General features: G+C 37.3%; 1 protein-coding gene across 30 annotated transcripts in view; it reads left to right on the forward strand.

Annotated features, from left to right (window-relative positions):
- Positions 1–23,609, forward strand: part of Fam13b (family with sequence similarity 13 member B) — a 102,369-nt gene that overhangs the window by 47,201 nt on the left and 31,559 nt on the right. For 13 of the 30 annotated variants that reach the window (XM_087180832.1, XM_087180831.1, XM_087180847.1 and 10 more), the window contains 5 exons: positions 3,071–3,166; positions 6,856–7,013; positions 14,378–14,419; positions 15,523–15,675; positions 18,311–18,440. In XM_087180832.1, coding sequence (XP_087036958.1) covers positions 3,071–3,166; positions 6,856–7,013; positions 14,378–14,419; positions 15,523–15,675; positions 18,311–18,440 — 579 coding nt within the window. The remainder of the gene's footprint in view (positions 1–3,070; positions 3,167–6,855; positions 7,014–14,377; positions 14,420–15,522; positions 15,676–18,310; positions 18,441–23,609) is intronic. The other 17 variants (XM_087180843.1, XM_087180848.1, XM_087180851.1 and 14 more) reach the window with 3 other exon arrangements.

Raw genomic sequence — 23,609 nt, forward strand, 5'->3', positions numbered from 1 at the left:
ATAGAACTTTAAAATTTATACTGCTATTTCCACTTGAAAAGGTGATAGTACATTTGGGTTTTCTCAGAACAGTCCTGGTTTATATCTGTTTCTGGTTAATGTTTAGTGGCTCCACCTGTCACTGTCAAACAGGGCCAGGTTTTGATGATAAATTATATGGTCACACTATTTATTAATGGATATTTTGGTTGGTTTTCTTCATTTGTGTGAGGTTATAAAGCAGCATTTCTTGAAAGGTAGTTTATTATATAGATTTTCCTTAGTTCTGGTTGGTTGGCTATTTATTTATTTATATCTTTTTTTGAGACAGAGTCTTGCTATGTAATCCAGGCTGGCCTTGAACTCACTATGTAGCCCCAGCTAGCCTTGAATTTGAGGCAGTCCTTCTGCCTCAGCCTTCTGAGTGCTGGGATTACAGGCATGTGGGACCATACCTGGCAGTTCTGGTTGTTCTTATATCTGATTGTGTGTATTAGTAGTTTTTTTGGGTTTTTTTTTTAAGCAGTGACAAAGTTTATTTGAAAAAGTAAAAGTGAAGAGTGAGGGAGAAACTGGTTATGCAAAGTGAGCTTGGGCTGAATGAAAGAGAAAAAGCAAGATAAAAGTACACCCTAAAGGATGAAGGGCAGGCTATTGTGAGGAGCGCCATGATAGGCAGCTCCGTTATTTTCTGAGTAGCCCAACTTTTGTTTAAAAGCATTTCTATACTTTAGTAAACTTTCATCGGTAATACTTTTTAATATTTGGGGTCTGTACCTTCCTCAGGTTTTCATGTAAACAATTTTGTCTTTGATGTTCCCTTTTCCTCCTTTTTCCTTCCTTTTCTTTCTTTTTCTTTGCTTTTATCTGCTTCTTTCTTTTTTCTTTTTTCTTTTTCTTTTTTGGTACCAGGGATCGAATTCGGGTCCTTGCGCTTGCGAGGCAGGCGGCAGAACCACTGAGCTAAATCCCCGGCCCTGTTTTTTATTTTTTATTTTTTTGGTACCGGGGATCAAACTCGGGTCCTTGTGCTTGCAAGGCAGGCAGCAGAACCACTGAGCTAAATCCCCGGCCCTTTAATTTGTTTTTGAGACATAGTCTCCATATGTAGTTCAGGCTGGCCTTGAACTCACTGTGGTGCCCAGGCTGGCCTCAAAGTCAAGCTGATCCTCTGGATTACAGGTGCGCACCACCACACCAGCTGTTTTCTCCTTTCTATCACCATCTTCCAAGTATGAGCAAATTTAAAGAAACAGTAAGAGATGCCAGATTAGAATTATAATGTGTAAATTGAGGACTTCACATATAAGAATCATGTATCAGGGACCGGGGATATTTAGCACAGTGGTTCCGGTGCCTGCCTCGCCAACACAAGGTCCCAAGTTCAATCCCTGTACCAAAAACAAAACAAAACGAAAAAGAATCATATCAATCGTGTGTTTATTTTTTGAGACAGGGTCTCACTAATAGTGCAGGGTGGTCTTGAGCTCATATAGTCTAGGCTGATTTTGAACTTGCAGCGATCCCCCTGCCTCAGCCTCTTGAGTGCTAGAATTATAGGCATGTGCCACCATGTCCTGCTAAAATGCATATTTATATATTAAATCGGATAGATAAAATTTATTGCCGGAATCAGTGATACATAAACCTTTTTAAGATTTACAATTATTAGAGTTTGACTTAATTTTTTTAGAAGACTTAGTTAAGATAAAGGACTGATACATCTCAAGATTATTCTTGTCTGATAAAAGGTGACAAGAAGTGGATAAATATACCTTAAACTTTAGTGTCTTTGGATGCCAACAAGTAATCCCATTTGTGGAGAAATTCTGTGTCACCCTGCTTTCATTAAATTATATTTTAGTTCAGTAATTTTAAAAAATAAAATTAATATTGCTCGAAGTAGAAGAGTATACTGGTGTTTATTTCACTGATTTTGTATATTTCTAAGATGGACCTACAAGAAACTGGTGATACCACCTTGACCTCGTGTTTATATCTTGACTCCTCAAAATCTGCAAGTTGTGCCTTGATTATGACATTATATTGTGGTATAATTTTCTATTATCTTATGGTTTCTTTTCTTTCTCTTTTTTTTTGGCACTGGGGTTCGAACTTGGGACCTTGAAGCTTGTGAGGCAGTGGTGGAACCACTGAGCTAAATCCCCAGCCTATCTTACGGTTTCTTTATGTATGCTGAAATATATCTACATGAATTGAATGAGTTTTATTTTTTTGAGATAGGGTTTCACTATGTAGTCCAAGCCAGCCTTGAATTCCCAGTGATCCTCCTGCTTCAGTCTCCTAAGTGCTGGGATTACAGGGGTGCACCACCATGCCTGGCTCTTTTTTTATTTTTTAAGCACTAGAAAAATTGACTTGAACTCTGTTGTGCTTTATATTAATCAGTATCAGGAGGTGATGTTGAATTCTATAGATTTGCCCAGGAATAGAAAAGAGGATACAGTATTATCATATTGAGCAGTACATGCCCAGTAAATGAATAGTTCAGTGGATCCTAAGAGATAGTGATATATTTTTTATTGTCTTGACACATCTTGCTTAATTATCAGAATTTATTTTCTAATCTATTTTTAGTCTAAATTTCTGGATTACTGTGAGAGTTGCAAATAACAGAAGTACAGATTATGAAGGTTTTTTTTGTTTAAAAGCACATTTGATAACTTCAATTGATTTGTGAGGAAGTGATAATTTGAATAGAACTAAATATCTTAATGATCAGTACAATTTGGTTGTGTGTTTGAATTGGTCTAATTTAAATGTTGCTGCTGTGTTGTCTGTATATTTTAAAATGTAGACAGATGTGGCTGATTTGACAGTTTTTTGCTTTTTCTCCTGATTTTGATACTTAAGGAAGCAAGGTTTATTCAGCACTTTTTGGAGTTACATTCCATTAATGTAAATATTTGGCTATAGTAGATATTTTTATTAATTGTGTTAGATGATTTGAGATGCTGAATACGGCGTGATGGAGAAAGTAGGCTTTGTATGGTGTCCTTAAGTGAATGAGAATTCAGTAGAATGGTTTGAAGATGAAGGTGATAATTATATTTTTTATACCTTTGAGAAGGCAGGTAGCAACATTCTCTACAAACTGGAGTCTCGAGAGCAGGGATTTCATGAGGCCCTAGAGAAGGGACTTACAGCAGTCAAAGAAAGAAGAGATGTAAGTATGGAATAGGTTTTCTACAAATGAAGTTGAGGCAGCTGCATACATAGAACAAGTTCACAATAACTTAATGGAATAGTTTTGATTAGCAAAAGTTTAGTTTGACAAGAAAATCAAGAATTTTTGAAGGTTTGAGAGAGCATTTTATTCTGTCTTTAATGTTTATAAAAAACAGTACAGTGGTACCTTGGTTCATGAACTTAACTCATTTCATGATTCTGAGGAAGATGGCCATGGTTGTGTTAGTCACCACTGTGGAGTTTGAGAATGGAAGCAAAATTTTGCTGTATAAAGAAAATTACAGTCAAACCTTGCTTCATGAGTATAATTTGTTCCAGAAACATGCTTGTAATTCAAAGCACTTGTATATCAAAGTGAATATTCCTGTAAGAAATAATGAAAACTCAGATGATTTGTTCCGCATCCCCAAAATAGTCACATAAAAATAATTACAATAGTGTAATATAATACAAAATAATAAAGAAAAATACAAAATATAAAGAAAAATAAACAGATTAACCTGCACTTACCTTTGAAAACCTTTGTGGCTGATGTAAGGGAGACAAGAGAGGAAGGTTATTATCTAGGAAGAGTTTCACTATCACTATCACTAACAAAATCACTGCTATCCATTGGCTCAATGGAATCTTTTTCTTTTCTTGCATTTTAACAAGGAACCTATCCAGTAACACTTAGCTTTTGCCATTTTTTTGAGGATTTCATGGAAATGTGACATTGCATTGTCCTTAAACAGATTCATCGGTTGTATTGCTACCGCCTTATTCGTGTGGTGCTTTTGTACAAAAATTACTGTTTCCCACGTTTTACGCATCTCCCTAATCTCATGTGAAGTGAGAGATTCCTCTGCCTTTTTCACCTCCTCCTCTGCAGATGAGATCTCTTTCATAATCTCTTGCTGTTAAGAGGCAATCACCTACAATCCTGGAGTCGGGGAGAGGGAAGGAGGCAAGGAGAGAGAGAAAGGAGTTCATGTGACATTCAGCATCATGTACTAGTATTGTAAGACATTGCTTATCAAATTAAAATTTATTAGAAATGTTTGCTCTCTGTAGAACACTTGCAGAACAAGTTATTTGCAACCCAAGATTTTATTGTATTTTAAAAACTGAGATAGTCTTTAAGTAGTGGAATATCTGTACCAAAAATGTGTGGACTGAGTAAGCTCAGTTTAAAAAGCCGTCTTAACAAATGTTGGTATTTTGCAGTTATGCCCAAGCTTTTACTAATCAGCCACAATATCCATTTTTTATTTTTGAAAAGTGTGTATATTTTTTTCGGTATTTTTCTTGCTTAGGTTACCAGCTAGATATTCTTCAAGTACATTCTCTGAACTTTCACTAATTGAATACATAGATTAGGAAAAAAGATAATATTCCATTTGATCAACTTTAAAAACTGACCGGAGTTTGAAGTTTTAAAATTTGTATATAAATCTTTGTATATAAATCTTACCTGCCAGTTAATAACCACTTAGGCCAGTGATTTTAAGTTTTTTCCATTGTCGTTATACATGATATGGTTTGGATGGATAACATTTACAAGTACAACAAATTAAATAATTTGCTGCATATACTTTATGTATGGAGCAAATAGTTCTCAGATTGAGGTTATTGATATTGTAAATAATGAGTTTTTAGTTATCCATCTGACAGTGACTTTTTCCTTTTTCACTGTTGGTTATACAGGTTAATAAGTTTCATCTTGGCAGATTTGTACATGTACATAACATACTTTTTCATTTTACTTATTTTTTTATTAGTACATGTTTCTCATAATGATCATATTCATGGGGAATTTGTACTTGTACATAATAATATAATAATAATATATCTTAATTCTTTTTTTCCCCCATTCCCCTCTTTTTCCTTCAACCCTTCTTCAACTCCTCACTTACAAAAGCTTTGTTTCCATTTTTTTCTTTCCATTCTTTTGTTGGTTTGTTTTTTGCTGGTGCTAGGGAATGAATCTAGGGCTTTGTACATGCCAAGTATATACTCTACCACTGAACTATACCCTAAAAAGAACAACTTTATAGCTCAGTGTTTTTAATAATTAGTTTCAACTTGTGAAAGATATTAAGGGATAAGTTGTGTCCCCCTTGCCCTTGCCCTGCACTGGAGATTTAACCCAGCACCTTCACACTGAACTGCATCCCCAGCCCTTTTTATTTTGAGGCGGGTCTTGCTATGTTGCTATATTGCCCAGGCTGGGTTGCAGCTTGTACTGGGATTATAGGCATATGCCACCATGCCTGGCTTTTGCGTGTGTGTGTGTGTGTGTGTGTGTGTGTGTGTGTGTGTGTGTATATGTGTTCTAGGGGATAAAACCTAGGGCCTCGTACATGCTAGGCAAATGGCAAATGCTCTACCACTGAGCTACATCCCAGTTCCTTTTGTATCTTTTTTTTGGTATCGGGGATCGAACTCAGGTCTTTGCGCTTGTGTAGCAGTTGGCGAAACCACTGAGCTAAATCTCCGGCCCTCCTTTTGTATCATTTAACTATAATGATTACTTAGTGGATTTGATAATGGAGGACATTTTACAGCCCCCACTGGAAAGATATTTATAACTTCATGCTGATTGAAACATAAATTCTTTGTTGTTGGGACATACTTCTTCATGAAAAATTTAATCTGAGTTATTTAGAAGTTAGCTGATATTTTCTAAAATGTACATTACACATTTAAGTCATTTTTTTACTTTTCTTTTTCCACTCTTTATATGGAAATGACTTGTTTTCTGTACCTGGAAACCACAGTAATCAATAAGTCTTTTGCACCTACTAGTAGATTTATAAAACTACATTTTAAAAATGAAGTTTTAATGGTAACTGCAATAGGCAGGCGTTTTTTGTAGTTTGCAGTCTTTTTTTTTTTTTTGCGGTACTAGGAATTGAACCCAGGGCTTGTGCATGGAGGTATATCATCGTCCCTTTTTTGTACTTCTTATTTTGAGTCAGGTTCTCACTACATTCCCTGGTATGGGCTCAGACTTTCAGTCCTTCTGCCTCAGCCTGCCAGACAGCTGGGATTACAGATGTGAACCACCATGCTCAGCTGCAGTCTTTTTTAGTATTCTTAGTGATATATTAACACAGTAATTACTTCCTGCTTCAGAATGTTAGTATTTGAATCCAGGCTTGGTGGCGTGTGCTTCTAATCCCAGCATTCAGGAGGCTGAGGCAGTATTGCCTCAAATTCAAGGCCAGTTGAGACTACATAGTGACTTTAAGCCCATCCTAAACTACCTAGTGAGACCCTGTCTCCAAACCCTCCCCATGTTAATATTTTTCTGGTTTGTTGTCTCTTTTTTTCTTTATATACATTTTAATTTGGTTTGTTGTACTGGGGATTGAACCTGCCCTGGTGCATGCTAGGTGAGTGTTCTACTACTGAGTTAAACCCCTAGCCCTACAATTTTATTTTGGCATGCAAAAGTTGGCATTTACTCTATAAGATACCTTGGTCCTTGGAAGTGAGGAAAAAATTTTCCTTTTTGGTATTGAAATCAGGACCTTGCACTTGCCAGGCAGTCGCAGTGCCACTGAGCTACATCCCCGGCCCTGGTGAGGAAATTTTTTTTAAAAATGAATTTTTGTGTGTAAAATTTCTTTAGAGTAACAGCATCATTAAATTTCAGTTGAAATTTTCTTTTTTTTTATATAGGTTAATGACCTTTCTGAGGAAGAAGAAGATGAAAAGCTGGAACGTATAGAAGAACTTCTAGAAGAGGGTGCAGAAAAATCAGATAACATGCCAGAGGTGGTGCAATTAAGGATGACTGAAAACATCCTGGAATCAAATAGTGTTATAGCATCAACAAGGTAAATACTTCAGCTGAATGAACTTTAGCTTTTGGGCATTTTATTCTAGAGTCACTTAAGCACTCAAAACAAAGTATAACTGTATGTGAGAGTTTGACATTTGTATGTGAAAAAGAGCAAGAAGAGAATTTAAAGCAGCAGCCTTGCTAAGGAATTTTCTTTATTAATGTTATACCTTTCTTAAAAAATAAGCTCTCATATTTCTTAAAATTTATATTTATATTAGCTTGTTTGTTGGGTGGGGTAAAACTTCAGAACCTTCGGAGGTAGAATTGCTAGAGACATTTACAGTGGTTGAATTGACTTGTATTTCCAGTTTCTAGGCTACAGCTAGGTTGAAAAAGGGTGTAAGGATAGAGCTCTGATCTAAAATAGTGCTCCTAATCTTTCTCATGTATAAAAAGACCATTTGTGTATGGCATAGTGAGTACATTTGAAAAATATGATAGGCTGGAGCTGCTATCCCTTCACAGAGCTGGTGCTAGTGGTTGCACTGTTCAGAAAGCTTTAGAGAATTCAGGAAGTGCCCTATGCATACATATTTCTTGGTTTGCTAAATTCTGTGCATATTCTCTGTAAGCACCATGGTTTATTCCCTTTCATTAGGAGGGCAGAGCTATATATATCGCCTACTAGATTTTTTTCATTAAGTTTGTATGGATTAAATGGTGGTTTAAAAGTAGAAGAAATGATAAAGTCTTTTTTTTTTTGGTACCGGGGATCGAACTCTGGTCCTTGAGCTTGCCTCACAGGTGGTGGAACCACTGAGCTAAATCCCTGGCCCAAGTCCTTTTTTTTTGGTACCAGGAATCAAACTCGGGTCCTTGTGTTTGCGCAGCAGGTGGCGAAACCACTGAGCTAAATCCCCGGCCCCTTTAAAAATAGCTGTAAGAACTGAGGGAAGAGGAGAGGTATCAGTATCATTTAGAAAAAAATTATGAAGTAATTTAAAATAAATAAATAAATAATGTTGAATACAACTATTACCTTTCTCTGTGGGCCTCCTGATCTTTGTGTGTAGTTTCTTCAAAAAATTATGTTATATTAATTTGTTAAAAAAATTTGTTATAAATTAATGTTCATTCATGCTTATTTAGTCTAACATTTCATTTATGCTTTATTGTGTGTTTATATGACCTTCCAATTTAATTTTTATTGCCTCTTAACTGTATTTAAATTATATTGAGATATGTATTAACAATGACATATATAGGGGGTTGGGGAGGGCGGTTCAATGATAGAGCACTTGCCTACCATGCGCAAAGCCCTAGGTTCAGTTTCCAGCACTGTCACTCCCCAGAGCATGTGTGTGTATATAGTGCACCCCTCCCTCCCCATCTCTCCATATCTATATCTTTATTTGTGTGTGTGTGTATTCTGCCAAAAAATGTATATGTACTTGAGGAAAAGAAAAACTTGTATAAATATTTTAATACTAAGTTTATTGATATATCATGAGATTAATACAAGTTACTTTTGGCCTCTGTAATTCCAAGAGGTGCTCAAAGTGGTGGCCATTAGCTTGCAGACATTTATTAGTATGGTGAACTGCTGCTTGGGTAACCTTGGTCGTTGAGATTGCTGCACATGCATGCATTTTCACTTTCTTCTCTAAGGGCAGGCAGTCTAGTGGTTTTTCTGCGAAACATGACATCCTCTAGGGTCTGCCATATGAGGGTAACACCATCTGTTGAAAAAACATACTATTTTGCTTTTCCTGAAGTATGTGTACATTTTTTGGTGGATTCTGTTTTTTGGAGGGGCAGGCAGTACTGGGGATTGAACCTTTGCATTCAGCTACATCCCTACCCCCACCATGTTTTTTTTGTTTTGTTTTTGTTTTTGAGATAGGGTCTCACTAAATCACTAAGTTACCCAAAGCTGGGCTCAAATTTGTGGTCTTCTTGCCTCAGCTTCCCAGAGTCCTGGGATCGAACTATTTTTATATTTTTGACATTTTGAGTTGTTTCAGCAAGCGTGTCAGTACTATACTACTACTAATAAGCAAGCAAACTTGGTTCCTTGACCCTTTTTTTCTGATTTTGCATTAGTTTATTGACCTCAAAGAGTGAACTTAGGTGGTTTTGATAAGTATTTCCAGAGCCCTTGAAAGACTTGACCCAGTTTACATTGCCATTAGCAATAGTTTCTTGGGGAAATTACAGCAGGTTTTTGGTTTTTGTTTGAGACTGGGGTCTCGTTTTGTTGACTAGACCAGTCTCAAACTCCTGGGCTGAAATGATTCTTATGCCTCAGGCTCCTGAGTGCTGGGATTTAGGCATATACCACTGGCCTGTCTTGTTAAAATTTAAGGTGACTTCAGGGTGGAAAAATGGTGGTGTCTGGGGTGTGAGTAGTCTAAAGTGTACAAAATGCCCAACCCTTGGTGGATCCAGTGACTTAGTCTTATCTAGGAGAGTCCATGGAAATTTCAAGATTGTTTCTAAAATGTTGCTTTATGTCCACATATTTATCATATTTAGCTTTGTATTAAATTGTACAAATTTTAGGGGTATCTTCACCTTTAAAAAATTTAAGGAGAGATAGGAGAGTTCTTAACATTTTTGACCCTGTGCTTCATAATTGTTTTTCTGGGTCACACTGGAAAAGTTCATTTTGACTTTAGGTTTAGGTAAATTTTAATTCATGTTCATGCTCACAGAGCGACAAATCAAGAAACATAGTTATTTGGCATTATAAAGTTTTAAGTTTTGCTTTTAATGCTTGCCAATAGAACACAGAATTTAGAAAGCGTGAAAAATTGGTATTCTCCTTGTGGGTTGCTGATGCTAGGGCTTCATTCTTCTGAGTACTGTACCTTGGTTGCTGATAGTTCTATTTTAGGTGAGCTGCTGGAAAGAAGGGTTAAGTGATTTGGTCCATTTCATTCTTTGGTTGCCTATTGTTGAGAAATGTGCTGTTAGCTGACTACAGTATATGAGCAAACCACATGAGACAGGAAGCAAGAGAGAAGAGGAGGAGGCCAGGATCCCACAGTCCCCTTTAATGTTAGCCCGCAGGAAGGCCTGCCCTCACTGAGGACCTCCCACTAGGCCTCACCTCCTAGATATTTCACTACCTCCCAATAGCCTTTCCATGGGCGCTAAGCCTTTAATGGGTGGACCACTGGGGGACATTCAACATTCACGCTATAGCAGACTTAAACATTTTTCTAGGAGTCATAGCAAGATTCAAAATTTTTCCCTCAAAAGTTGCAAAGGGTGAAATTTGTGGAGGGTTGCTTAGGCACCTCCTTGTCAGTAGTGACCTCATGTTGTGATCGTCTCGTGTTTAGACTGCAGTAGCATTGCTCTGGTTAGAGGACTCAGCAGTTCCCTTTGATCTTTGTATTGGAGTTTTAAAAATTAATAATTAGAATTAAATGGTTACAAGATTGATTTTATGTTCTCAAGATTATAATTATAGGCACATTTAAAAATAGAGTTAATAGCAGAAAGGAGAAAAGGTGAAGGAATAGACTATAGTCTTTTAACATTAAACATGACTGCATATCCTTAGTGGTTTATTGTTTGCCCTTTTAGTCTTCTCTTTCTTTTTGACAGTTTAATAAATAGCATTTTTAGGCAGTCTTTATGGTATCCAACTCTGATTCCTGAGTAATTTGACCTGACATCTGTCACCAGTTATTTTTCTTGTATCTTTATTAATCGGGACTCACAACATTTTTGTTGTTGTTGTTGTTGTTTGAGACAGGGTCTTGTTCTGTAGTCCAAGCTGGCCTTGAACTCATTATGTACGCCAGGCTGGCCTTGAACTCTTGAAGATCCTTCTGCCTCTGCCCCCCAAGTGCTGGGATTACAGGCGTGTATCACCATGCTCAGCAGCACTCACAACTTTGAATTATCTGTGCTATTTAGCTGCAAGTACATAGCTACATTGTTCAGTTTTGCTTTGTTTTGTTTTTATATCCATTTGTGTGTATAGTGTGTGCCCCAGTTTGTGCATGAGGGATTCTCATAGAATTTGAGTAAAATCTAAAAATAAAGGATGGTTAGATTATGTGAAATCTGAAAACTAAATTGGTTCTTTGTCCTTCAGAAGCTCAGAGAAAAAAGTTGTGCAGTCAGTTTTGTGTGTAGCCTTGTTGGTGACAGTCTGACTTTTTAAAGGATTGACTTACTGTGGCTTTGAAAGGTCCTTATTAGCAGTCAGATAAAATCTCAATTCTCAGGGAGGGAGATCCTTTTTTTTTTTTTTTTTTTTTTCGTGGTGCTGGGGATCGAACTCGACCTTGTGCTTGCCAGGCAGGCTCAGCATCACTGAGCTAAATCCCCAGCCCTGGAGCTCCTTTTTAAAAGGAGCTGTTTATTTGATTGTCTCAGTGTATTTTTCAGGGCTGATATCTTTACTGTCGCATTAATAATCTAGCTTGCTGATTTCTTTTTTTATATAGACTTGTATTTTCCAGTGTCAATTAAAAGAGGTAGGAAGCAAAAGATGAGCTACCCTTTCTGTCTGTCCATTTTGAACCCATCAGAGCTTTTCTCTCTCTTTGGCTTCTTTGACCAGCTGGGAATCTTACTAAATGTTAGTCTTTTGGGGGGCTGGATGTAGATCTAACTAGTATTTTTCAAACTCACAAGTATGGATAAAAAAGAGGGTTTTTTTTTTTTTTTGGTACTGGGGATTGAACTCGGGACTTTGCGCTTGTGAGGCAAGCGCCAGAACCACTGAGCTAAATCCCTGGCCTAAAAAAGAGTTTTTAATAAAGTACTGGGCATTGAAACCAGGGCCTTTGCACTGAGCTGCGTCCCTAGCTCTTTTTATTTTTTATGTTGAGTCAGGAGTCTTGTGGAGTCACTAAATTGCCCAGGCTTGAATTTGTAATCCTCCTACCTCACCCTCCCAGAGTGCTGGGATTACAGGTGTGGGCCTTTATGCCTGGTAAACTTTTTTTTTTCTTTGACATTTTACTCAGCTAAGAATCATTATTGATGCTTATTGGGCTGTACCTGAGAGGTACGAGGGCAAGACCCAGGAATATACCTTTTCTTAAATCTCTTTTTTCCTTTTGAATTTGGAATAAATTTCACATATAAATATCCATGAAACAAATTTATAGCAAACAATTAGTAAAAATTAGTAAAAGGCAAATATCCATATACCACCACCCACATCTAGAAATAAACACTGACAGCACCACAGTAGCTCTCAAAATTCTGGTACCCCTCCTTCACCACTAAGATAACCGCTGTGTTGACGTCATGGTAATCATTTTCTTAGGTAATCATTTATGAAAATGAAATCGGAATTTATACCCCTGAGTGTATTTAGTATGACGAGTGAAAGCAAACCTCTGTATGTAAAATTTTAGTATTTTCTTTTGCTAAATATTGAATGTGAGAATTATCTATGTTGTTGCGTGTCACTGGTTTATTCATTTCCTTGCTGTAAATTATTTTGTTATATGATTACACCACAATGACCTATTTTACCATTGGTGGACAAATGTTTTTAACTTTTTGATTAGTAAGGCTAATATTGTCATAATATGTTTATATGTAATATGTCTTTTTTTGACCATTATGAGTAATTTTGCTGTGTATTTTCTGGTGTACAGCTTCTGGTATACATTTGCATGCATATAAAGACATATACCTACTGTGTTCAGCCTTAGTGAATAATGCCAGATTATTTTCTAGAGTGCCTGTTTCAGTTTACAACCACACTAGCAGTATAAAGTTCCCATAGCTTCATGACTTTGACAGTACTTCGTAAGAAACAATCTGGTTGCATACTTATTACAATATTTTATTGTCATTTTATGTATTAGCTGGTTCCTTTTGTGAAGTGCCTCTTTAAGTCGGTTGCCTATTTTCTATTGAGTTGTCTTTTTTTGTGTTTTTTTTTTGGTAGCGGGGATCGAACTTGGGTCCTTGTGTTTGCGAGGCAGGCAGTGGAACCACTGAGCTAAATCCCCGGCCCTGAATTGTCTTTAAAAAAAAATTTTTTTTTTTAGATTTGTTGGAATATTTTAAAAAATATTTTACTCAGACCCACCCCCCAGCAAGGCAAAAACTTTACCATTGAGCTACACCACCAACCCTGCCCTCCTAAAAATTTTATTTTGGGACAGTATTGCCAAGTTGCCAAGGCTGTTCTTGAATTTGCCATCCTCCTCCCTCAGCCTCTTCATTGGCTGGACTTACAGGTGTGTGTCACCATGCTTGGCTCTATAGGTGCTTTTATATAATTTTTTAAAAACTTTTATATAATTTAAAAATTTTATCATAAGGTGTTAGAAAAAAATGATGCTTTGACACAATTTGTGGTATAAACTCTCCTTTATATTTTGGGCAGATTCTGGTAGTTCTGATAGATCTTTTAATAGAATCTCAGATGAATAATTTTTTTTTTTTATGGTACTGGGGATTGAACTTGGGTCCTTGTGCTTGTGCAGCAGGCAGCGAAACCACTGAGCTAAATCCCCGGCCCTCAGATGAAGAATTTTTGAGTCAAAGACCAGGGCGGGAGATTTAGCTCAGTGGTTCCACTGCCTGCCTCGCAAGTGCAAGGACCCGAGTTTGATCCCTGGTACCAAAAAAAAAAAGCCAAATAAATAAATACATAAATTAATAGCTAATACTACTATTAAATTCAGTACAAGTAATTTTTCTCCAATCCAAGTACCAAAGGGTCCACAGTAAACCAAAAACCAGAAAAAAAAAAGTAATTTTCCTCCAGCCTTGGAATAGGTCTTTTTATATTTAAATGTCTTTTTGCATGAAAATCATTTTTTTAGAAAATTAGAATCACATTCTGTTAAAAATATTCATGCTATCTTGTTTCATATTTTTGTTATTGGTCACTTTTTTAGTTTCAGAAGATAGTAGAACATTTTTATTAATAGCAGGGGTTTGGGGTTCCCAACTCCAGGCTGTATGCATTTAAACAAATTAATTAACATCCTTGAGCTTTAGGGGTTTTTTTTGTTTTTTTCTGGTACTGGGAGTTGAACTCAGGACCTTGTGCTTGCCAGGCAGGCACAGTGCCACTGAGCTACATCTCTGGCCCCCTTGAGCTTTAGTTTTGTGGAAAGAGGGAAATAAGTATAACTCCTATAGTTTTGAGAACTATTAAATAAGATAAATGGATATCAAGCTTTAGCTCAGAGTAAATAATATTCAATTTAAAATTTTTGGCCTTGTTAATGATATGTTATCTCAAATTTATTTTCTTTGTTAATATTTGAAATCTTTGCCAACAATATTCACAAAGTATTTCCAACCTGACATGTAAGTGGAAACATGCAAGTTAGTACATGCTGTCTTGGTTGTATCAAGGTAATACAGTGGGGCAGTTTTCAGCACATTTTTATAGCTAATTTCTTTCTTTTTTTTCAGTGCCCATATATCTCCCACCAGCATCTTACCAGCCTCTGCAGAGTAAGTAATATACCTATGGAAGACAACATTTTTTTTTTTCCTGGTACTGGGGGATAGAACTCAGGACCTTGCACTTGTGAGACAGGCGCAGTGCCACTGAGCTAAATCCCTGGCCTGGAAGACAACATTTTTGTTTTACAGTTGGAATGTTTTCAGTGTTGCCCAGGCTGGTCTCAGACTCTTCTGGGCTCAAAAGATCCTCCTTCTTCTGACTTAGAGGATTGGATCACCATAACCACTAAAGACAAATGTTTTTTTTAATGTAAAATGTTACTAAGCCTTAGAGAGGAAGATTATACATAGACAGTAAATTAGATACTATTTTATGTACTGCAATAGGAACAAATGAAGGTGAAGCCTTTCCATAAATTGTGCAAAATAAAGATGAGCGTTTTTTCATATGATGCTTTTGATCCTCTGAAATAATTGGAAGGATGTTGATAGAGATTTTAGTTTCCTTTTTTTTCTTCTTGGTACCGGGGATTGAACTCAGGACCTTGTGCTTGTGAGGCAGGTGCGGCACCACTGAGCTAAATCCCTGGCCCTTAAGTTAACTTTTAAAAGTAGAGTTCATGCAAAATATATGAGTGATACTCTTATAGTTTCTTTTTTTAGCTGAATCTTAGTAAATTATTCTGTCATACAAACTTAGCTTTAAAAAGTCCATCTTCTTAAATGGTGTCTGTATTGTGAGGAATGAATTACCGGGACAAATGATTCTTCTCATTTAAGTAATAGTAGTGAAATTATGGTTGATTTCTATAAGATTATGTATTTAGGCAAACTTTAATTGAAAATATACTCATTTATATGCTATGATAATTATGTTTTACTTGTCATTTTTTTTCACTTCATTTTTATTGGTTATACAGGTTAATGAGTTTCATTTTGGCAGATTCGTGCATGCACATAACATACTTTGATCACCCCTCATCATCCCCTGCCCTTCCCTCTGGTTTTGTAGTTTTTTGGGGAGGGTTAGTGGATATAATACATTTTGCTCATCTCCTTCCCCCTCCTTGTCATAGGTTTTTAACATGTAATTTTATGTGGCCAAATACCATGTAGAGTGACTGCTCTTACGAATGTGTTGTGTTTTGTAGTGTTTTAGAAAGAACTATTAGAGCGGCTGTGGAACAGCACCTTTTTGATCTGCAGAGCAGCATAGGTCATGATTTTAAGAATTTACAGCAGCAAAGCCTGGTGTGTAATAATGAAGCAGGAAGTATTAATTGTGATGAGGAAAGACCTAATCAGTAAGAAACATTTTGTAATTTTTATGGAATTATATAGTTGTTTATTATCTTAAAAACTATTGTTTTCTTAAATAATAGTGTCATCCCGCTTGAGGATTTTCTGAAGCTCAATGTAAATGTAACACATTTGTATGTACTTGTATGTAAATTATACACACTAAGTTAACATTGAAAGTCTCATGACTCTTCCATAAAGTATTTTTGTATTAAGTTCAACACAGCCAGGTTTTCCTCCCTGAACACTGGATGAAGTGATAAGCTTACCTTTAAAGGGCTGTGTGGTTTGAAAAATAACTTTTAAAAAATAAGACTCTGTAAAAGAGGTGGTCACACCAAGAGGCATGCAGTGATCTCAACAGAGGCACAAGGACAGCAGATCTACATGACTGGTGCTTATGGCTGAGTGAAATGGTGTTCAGAATCATCCTTTGCTGTTTAAGTTGTTATCTTCTTTGCTATCCTTTTTTTTTCTTTGGTTTTTTTTTTGGTACTGGGAATCGAACTCAGGACCTTGCACTTGTGAGGCAGGGGGCAGAAACACTAAGCTAAATCCCCAGCCCTATCCTTTATTTATTTTTTTTTTGCAGTACTGGGGATTGAAACCTGGGCTTTTGCCCTGAACTATACCATCAACCCACCCTGCCCACCCTGCCCACCTCCCTTTTTTTGAGACACGGTCTCACTAAGTTACTAAGTTGTCCAGACTGAGCCCCACCTTGTGATCCTCATACCTCAGGCTCCCAGATTGCTAGAATTATAGGCGTTTGTTACCATGGCTATCTTCTACACATGGATTTTGTTAGATTAGCTTTTACTAGTTGGATTGGTGTAAGTTAAAAAATAACTATGAAGTTAACTCTACTCTTCATGTGACCTGTTAACTTTTTTTGTTTGTTTTTTTGTTTGTTTGGTACCGGGGATAGAACTCTGGGACATTCCGCTTGCGAGGCAGGCAGCAGAACCACTGAGCTAAATCTCTGGCCCCAATGACCTGTTTTTTTTTTTTATTTTTTTTTTATTTGGTACCAGGGATTGAACTCAGGTCCTTGCACTTGCGCAGCAGGCGGTGAAACCACTGAGCTAAATCCCTGGCCCCGACCTGTTAACTTTTGGTGGAAGAAAGCCTTACCATCCTTTCCTATTACCCCTGCCCTTCACTTTAGGATATATATCTCCCTTTCTTAGAAGCTACAGTGAAATTATTTCATGCTTTCCATATGTCAGTTTGTATTCTGCAGACAGATTGAAAAATATATTTGTTTGGAGGATTCATAGGAAGTAAAAAATAAAAATTGGATGGAGTCACTTTTTTTTTTTTTTTTTTTGGAGACCTGGTCTGTCTGTATGTTCAGGCTGGTCTTGAACCTACTGTGTAGCCCAGGCTGGCCTCGAACTCAAGATGATCCTCCTGCCTCAGCCTCCTGAGTTCTGGGATTACAGTTGTGTGCCACCATGCCCCACTGGAGTGACTTTTTTTTTTTTTTTGGTACCAGGGATTGTACTCAGCACCTTGCACTTGTGAGGCAGGTGGTGGCACCACTGAGCTAAATCGCCGGCCCCTGGAGTGACATTTTTAAAAGATTTTAAAAGGGTTAACTAGACATAGCTGTTCTTTTTTTTTTGGTACTGCGGATCGAACTCGGGACCTTGTGCTTGCGAGGCAGGCGGCGGAACCCTTGAGCTAAATCCCCAGCCAATAGCTGTTAAATATGAAATGAAAAATATTAATGGATATGTAAAAATGTTTATTTTAGGAATACCATGTTGTACAACTGCAGGATGGCACTACCAGCCACTACAGCTCTATGTGATGATGGCCCTGGTTTTTGTGCTTTGAAGGCATGATTAGAACTCATGCAATAGGGAGTATTTGGGCTGAATAGGATGGAAAAAAGTGGTATTTAAAAGTTGGAAATAGTGGGGAATTGTTTCAGAAGATATAATATGAGCAAATTCCTTGGAGTTTGTCCAGGTTAGTTTAGGATCCTGAAAACTTCTGCCCATTTCTCAGACAATACTGTTTTATTTTCACCACTGGGGAAATGACTGATACTCCATCATTGGTAGTAGTAGTATTATCTTTGTAAACAAAAACTGTACTATATTGCATACTCTAAATTATTTATGATGGAAGATATGCAGTAGGAAACCACTCCTGTTGTACTTGATAATGTGTTGAACACTATAGTGTCTAGCACTAAACTTGCATTTATCAGGGCAAATGGAGCATTATGTGGGAGTGTGCATTTGTAAGGGAATTGTTTTAGCACACACACACACACATACATATATTGTGTGTGTGTCTGTGTATAGTTGTAAAAATTTTTCATTGGTACATTTTAGATATATATAATGATAACATACATCATAGGGAACTTGTACCTCTATGTATATTTTTTTGAAGCTATTGCCCTATGAAAATTTTCTCAAGGTCTTTAACATCCCAGGGCATGACAAAAATAAATTTAACAGATTTAATAATATAACTTAGCAAGACAAAAAAAGGTGTACATTTTCATGAAAAGGACCTGTTTTCTTTAACAAATAAGTTTTCAGATCATTATTGATACTTATTTTGAAAGCAGTTTGTATTCATCATTGGACTGATCTGAGTTTTTAAAATCTTCATTACTAGGGTTGATACTGCTGATGGTATTATTAATGCCAGTGATAGCAACAAGGAATGTTCGGAACCTGTGGCTGGCGCTAATTTAGACAGTGAAGTAATGCAGCAAGATACTATATTTGAGGATGAAGAAAATCAGGTAAGAAATGTAAAAAAATCTATTAGGTGTACAAAATGCACAGCTCTGATTGTTATGTGCTCTTTTGAGGTTATAACTCAATTATCTTTTTTTTGGTACCAGGGATTGAACCCCGGTCCTTGTGCTTGTGAGGCAGGCAGCGGAACCACTGAGCTAAATCCCCAGCTCATGTTTTTTGTTTTCTTGAGACAGGGTCTCACTATGTAGTTCATGCTGGCCTTGAATTCACTCTGTGGCCAAGGCTGGTCTAGAATTTGCAGCAGTCTTCCCGTCTCAATAGCTCAATATCTCTGCTGACATATGTCTCAGTTATAAATCTGCAAGAATATACATTCTTGTACTAGAGTTTAAGAGCCATCATTGGGTAGAGAAGTAGTTAAAACATCTTATTTATTTATTTATTTATACTTTTTATTTTTTGGTACTGGGGATCGAACTTGGGTCCTTGCACTTGCTCAGCAGGTGGCGAAACCACTGAGCTAAATCCCTGGCCCCTAAAACATCTTATTTAAAATATTTTGTGTAAAGAAAGAAACTACAATGCTACTGAGATGGTTAGGTGATACTGTGGCTGAATTTTGCTATTTTTCAAAGCTTTTCTGTCTTTTTCAGGTTTTCCAAGGAACATAGTACAGACAAGAAAAATAATTTTCTTTCTTTCCTTTGTAGTATTTTGTTGGGGTGGACCCTGTAACAAAAGGCATACTTAACAGGAGAACAGACAGACGTTTAATAACATATATATCTCACATATACATGGGGAATAATATGAAATTTCAGAAAGGTGACTTAAATAATAATATCCTCTGAAATAAAGAAAAGTGTAGGGGAGACCTAGTCATAACGAGATGACTAGAAACAGCAACATAAACAAAAAGATTTGTTAGGTGGCTTGATGAGTTTCTAGTACTTTAATCATGCTTCTCACTTTCTGGTACAGAGGTGACAACTTTGAAAATGTAGATTTCTGTTATAGATGAAAATTTGTCTCTATTTTCTCTTGTGTTTGCTCTTTCCCACAATAATCAGCTCAAAACAATACACTCTACAATTGGGATCTTTTTATAATGAGAAAAAAACCCTTGAACATTATTTTAAAAATAACTAAATTATTGCCACTGTCACACTTGTTAGTGGTAACACTGTTTTTAAAATAATTGCAATTATAAGTACAAAAGCAGGATCTTTCTAAGATGTATTTAATTTCAAAGTAACCCCCCCCCACACCATGCTGGGGATTAAACCCAGGGCTTCATGCAAGTATTCTACCACTGAGCTGTATCCCCCACTCTTATTTTCTATTTTTATTTTTGAGACAGGGCCTTGCTGAATTACCAAGTGTATTAGTCAGCTGTCGTCAGTGGGACACAATAAGCAATACCCACACTTAAAGGAGGAGAGGCTTACTTTGAAGGGGATTCAGTTCACAGTCTGCCAGCTCCAAGGCAGAAACATCATGGCAGAAGGGTGTGGTAGAGCAAAGACACTTTAGTTCCTTGGCAGCTAGGAAGCAGGGCAGGGGAACAGTGCCAGAGAGGAATGGGCCAGAGACCATACATACACAGACACACCCAAAAATGCACTCCACTCATCTGTTAGGGATTCTTATTCCAATCAAGTTAATGTGTTGCAGTTGACAGTCACACTTAGGTTACCCTTCTTTGGATTACAGGGATGTGCCACACCCAGCTATTAGATTACTTTACTAAATAGAAAATGTTTCCCAAAGGTTAGGTTGCTCTTGGTTACTTCCACTGGACTTGTGCATATTAGATTAGTCCTTCTTTACATATTCAGTTCTTGTTTCTGCAGTTGTCTCTTGGCTCCTTTATGTAATTACTGCCACTGCCTTTGATATACTTTTTCCATTTGACTTTCAGGATATCTCACTCTTGGTTTTTTTGTTTTTTGTTTTTCCTCTGAATCACTGGCCGCATTATCTCAAGTCCTCTTTGCTTTGTTGCTTTTCATCTTCTAGATCTCTGAAATTTGGAATGGTTCAAAGCCCTGTTCTTAGAGTGTTTATTTTTATTCACTTCCTTGGTAATCTCAATATCTTCTATATGTTTCTGATTCCCAGATTTGAGTCTCTAGACCAGACCTCTGTCAGAACTTTAGGTTCTCATATACAGCTGTTCCACCCAACATTTTACTGGAGTATCTGATAAGCATGAGGAAAATTAATTAATGAATTTCTTTCTTTTTCTTTTTTGGAGACAGCGTCTCACTATGTAGTTCAGGCTCATCTGGAACTCACTGTATAGACTAGGCTGGCCTCAAACTCAGTGGTGATCTTCCTGCCTCAGCCACCTGTGTGCTGGGATTACAGGTGTACACCACTAAGCCTGGCTAGGGAGGAAAATTTCTTTACTCACCCACAGTTAAATCTATGTCTGAGTTAAACTATAACAAAAGACAGATTGGGCCGAGGATTTAGCTCAGTGGTACCGCAGCCTGCCTCATAAGCGCAATGTCCAGAGTTTGATCCCAGGTACCAAAAAAAAGATTAACAAGAGAAAAGCAAGCACATTTGTAAGTCATACATGAGCAGGCCACTGTGGCACACACCTATAATCCTAGCACTCACTAGGTTGAAGCAGGATGATTGCTGGAAGTTTGAAGCCAGCCCAGTCTACATAGTAAGATCAAGGCCAGCCTTAACTGTGTAGCAAGACCCTGTCTCAAAAGAAACAAAAAAATTGTATGATATGAGACCCTTGCTATGGAGACATAAAGAAACAGGGAAATCTGTGTATCTTTATCCTTAGATTTAATAAAAAGTAAACAATGGTACAGAAGTTTCTTTAGATAAAGGGACTGTGCCCTTTTGGTAGTAAACTAGGGGGGAGCTTACTGTAGTCTTTTTTGTTCAGATTCTTTCCTGTGTCCCTGCATCTTCAAAGATAAGGACATTCTTTCTGTTAGGTATAGGGTAGGTACTTCTGGAGTGAAAGTTTCATGATTTGTTTCAGAAGAGAAAGGGCGAAGGGAAGGTGAGTGTGACCCTTCTGCATCTGCAGTTTTCTCAAATGCCTGAGTACCTGCCATATTTTAGAGTAGCGCTTCCTGCATTCCATCACATCTTAAACTCAGCATGCACCAGACTTTTTTTTTTTTTCTTGTACTGGGGATCGAACTCGGGTCCTTGTGCTTGCAAGACAGCCAGCAGAACCACTGAGCTAATCCCCGGCAGCATGCACCAGACTGAGCTCCTGATCTTGTCAAGATATCTTTTTTGCACTGTGTTTAAAATTTCAGTAAAGGGCAATTTCTCCTTCCGGTGTACAAACCAAAAGCTTTGAGTCATCTTTGTTTACTTTTACACTGCATATCCAAGTCCTTCACAGAGTCAGGTTGGCTCTACCTTCAGAGTTTTATTTAGAGTCTGAGTACTAATTACTATTTTCATTGCTAGGCAGGTTCAAACCACTGTCATTTCACTTGGATTAATACAGTCTTTTTACCAGTCTTTTCATCTTTGTCTCTCTCTGGTCTGTTCTCAACATAACAAAGTGATTCTTTAAAAGGAAAATTAGAGCTGGGTATGGTGACATGTGCTTGTAATTCCAGCACAGCAGGAGGATTGCTGGGAGTTTGAGGCCAGCCTGGGCCACATCGTTAGTTTAAGGTCAGCCTGAGACCCTTTGTCAAAAAATCCCATACATATGCACATGCATGCATACATATAAACAAACAGAAAATTAGGTAATGTCAGTTCTCTTCCCAGAATCTTCCACTATCATCTGGTTATGAAAATATAGCAATGGCGGCCAGGGATTTAGCTTAGTGGTGCTGTGTCTGCCTTGCAAGCACAAGGTCCTGAGTTTGATCCGAAGTACTCCCCTCTCCCCCCAGTTTCGCAGTGGGTACTAGATAATAGACAGTTATGATTGAGAGCAAAATCTCAGTGTCCTGTATGTCTCTCACCATTAGACTGTAATCTTCACAGGACTGTTCCTCTGAGATATTTGTTCATCATTGCATCCTTATCATTTAAAACACATAGTGGGTATTCATTAAATACTGTACTAGTTGAATGTAAGACCAATCGAATAGCATCTGGCATGTGGTAGGTAATTCAGTGAATAATTTGTAGAATGAAATTGACGTAGCAGTTGCTTGTTAAGAAAGTAGGAATTCTTTGTTTTTAAAGTTGGTTCTTTTTTTTTTTTTTGGTACTGGGGATCAAACTTGGGACCCTGCACTTGGAAGGCAGGTGGTGGAACCACTGAGCTAAATCCTCGGCCCCAAAATTGGTTCTTGGCCTTGAAAAGAAAGCAAACATTTCCCCTTTTATCCAGTTAGGTGCGCAGTGATTTTCTTATTTGAATAAATCAGTTTAGTTGAATATGTATTTACTTAATATAATGTGCAGAACCTGGTTACTTGGAAAATACCAACACATCTAAGTTTTCAGTGACTTAATAATTTAGATTGAACATGCAGACAAAATATAACCAGTGATAAGGGCCAGGGATTTAGCTCAGTGGTTCCACTGCCTGGCTCGAAAGCGCAAGGTCCCAAGTTTGATCCCTGGTACCAAAAAAAAAAAAAAAAAAATATATATATATATATATATATATATAATATATATATATATTAACCAGTGCTATTAAAGATAGAAATGAAGTGCTGTCCTAGATGAAAGGAAAAAACCTGGTCAGTGTGATTATGGAAGAAGGTTTTTTGGAGGGAGGGAGATTTTGAACCTCATCTTTATGGGGCTCGGTTTGGGTAATGTTTAGAGCTTAGAACAATACCTAAAGAATTGTGCATTTTGTCACTAGTAGGAAAATATAGAAAACCTTGAAACAAAAGGAATAATGTACCCAGACTTATATTTTTATACGTATTTTGCAGTACTGGGGATTGAACCCAGGGCCTTCATGTTACCCAGCCATTTTTATTTTTTGAGACATGGTTTTGCTAAGTTTGTCCAGACTGGGCTTGAATTTGATTCTACTTCAGCCTCTTAGAGAGCTGGGATTACAGGCATGCACCACCAATGCCCAGCTTTCCAGACCTGTATTTTAGGAAGAAGACCGTCGGCAGACTTATGGAAAATAGATATAGGGAAGATTAGGGGATAGGAGCAATAACAATAAGTATTTTGCATAAGAATTGATGAGAGCTTATAATGGTTTGAAATACTGGCACCAGAGAAGGAAG

This window comes from Heterocephalus glaber, unplaced genomic scaffold (assembly GCF_053883595.1).
Source record: "Heterocephalus glaber isolate CG9 unplaced genomic scaffold, H.glaber_assembly_v1.0 deba00001465, whole genome shotgun sequence".
Classification (NCBI taxonomy): Eukaryota; Metazoa; Chordata; class Mammalia; order Rodentia; family Bathyergidae; genus Heterocephalus; species Heterocephalus glaber.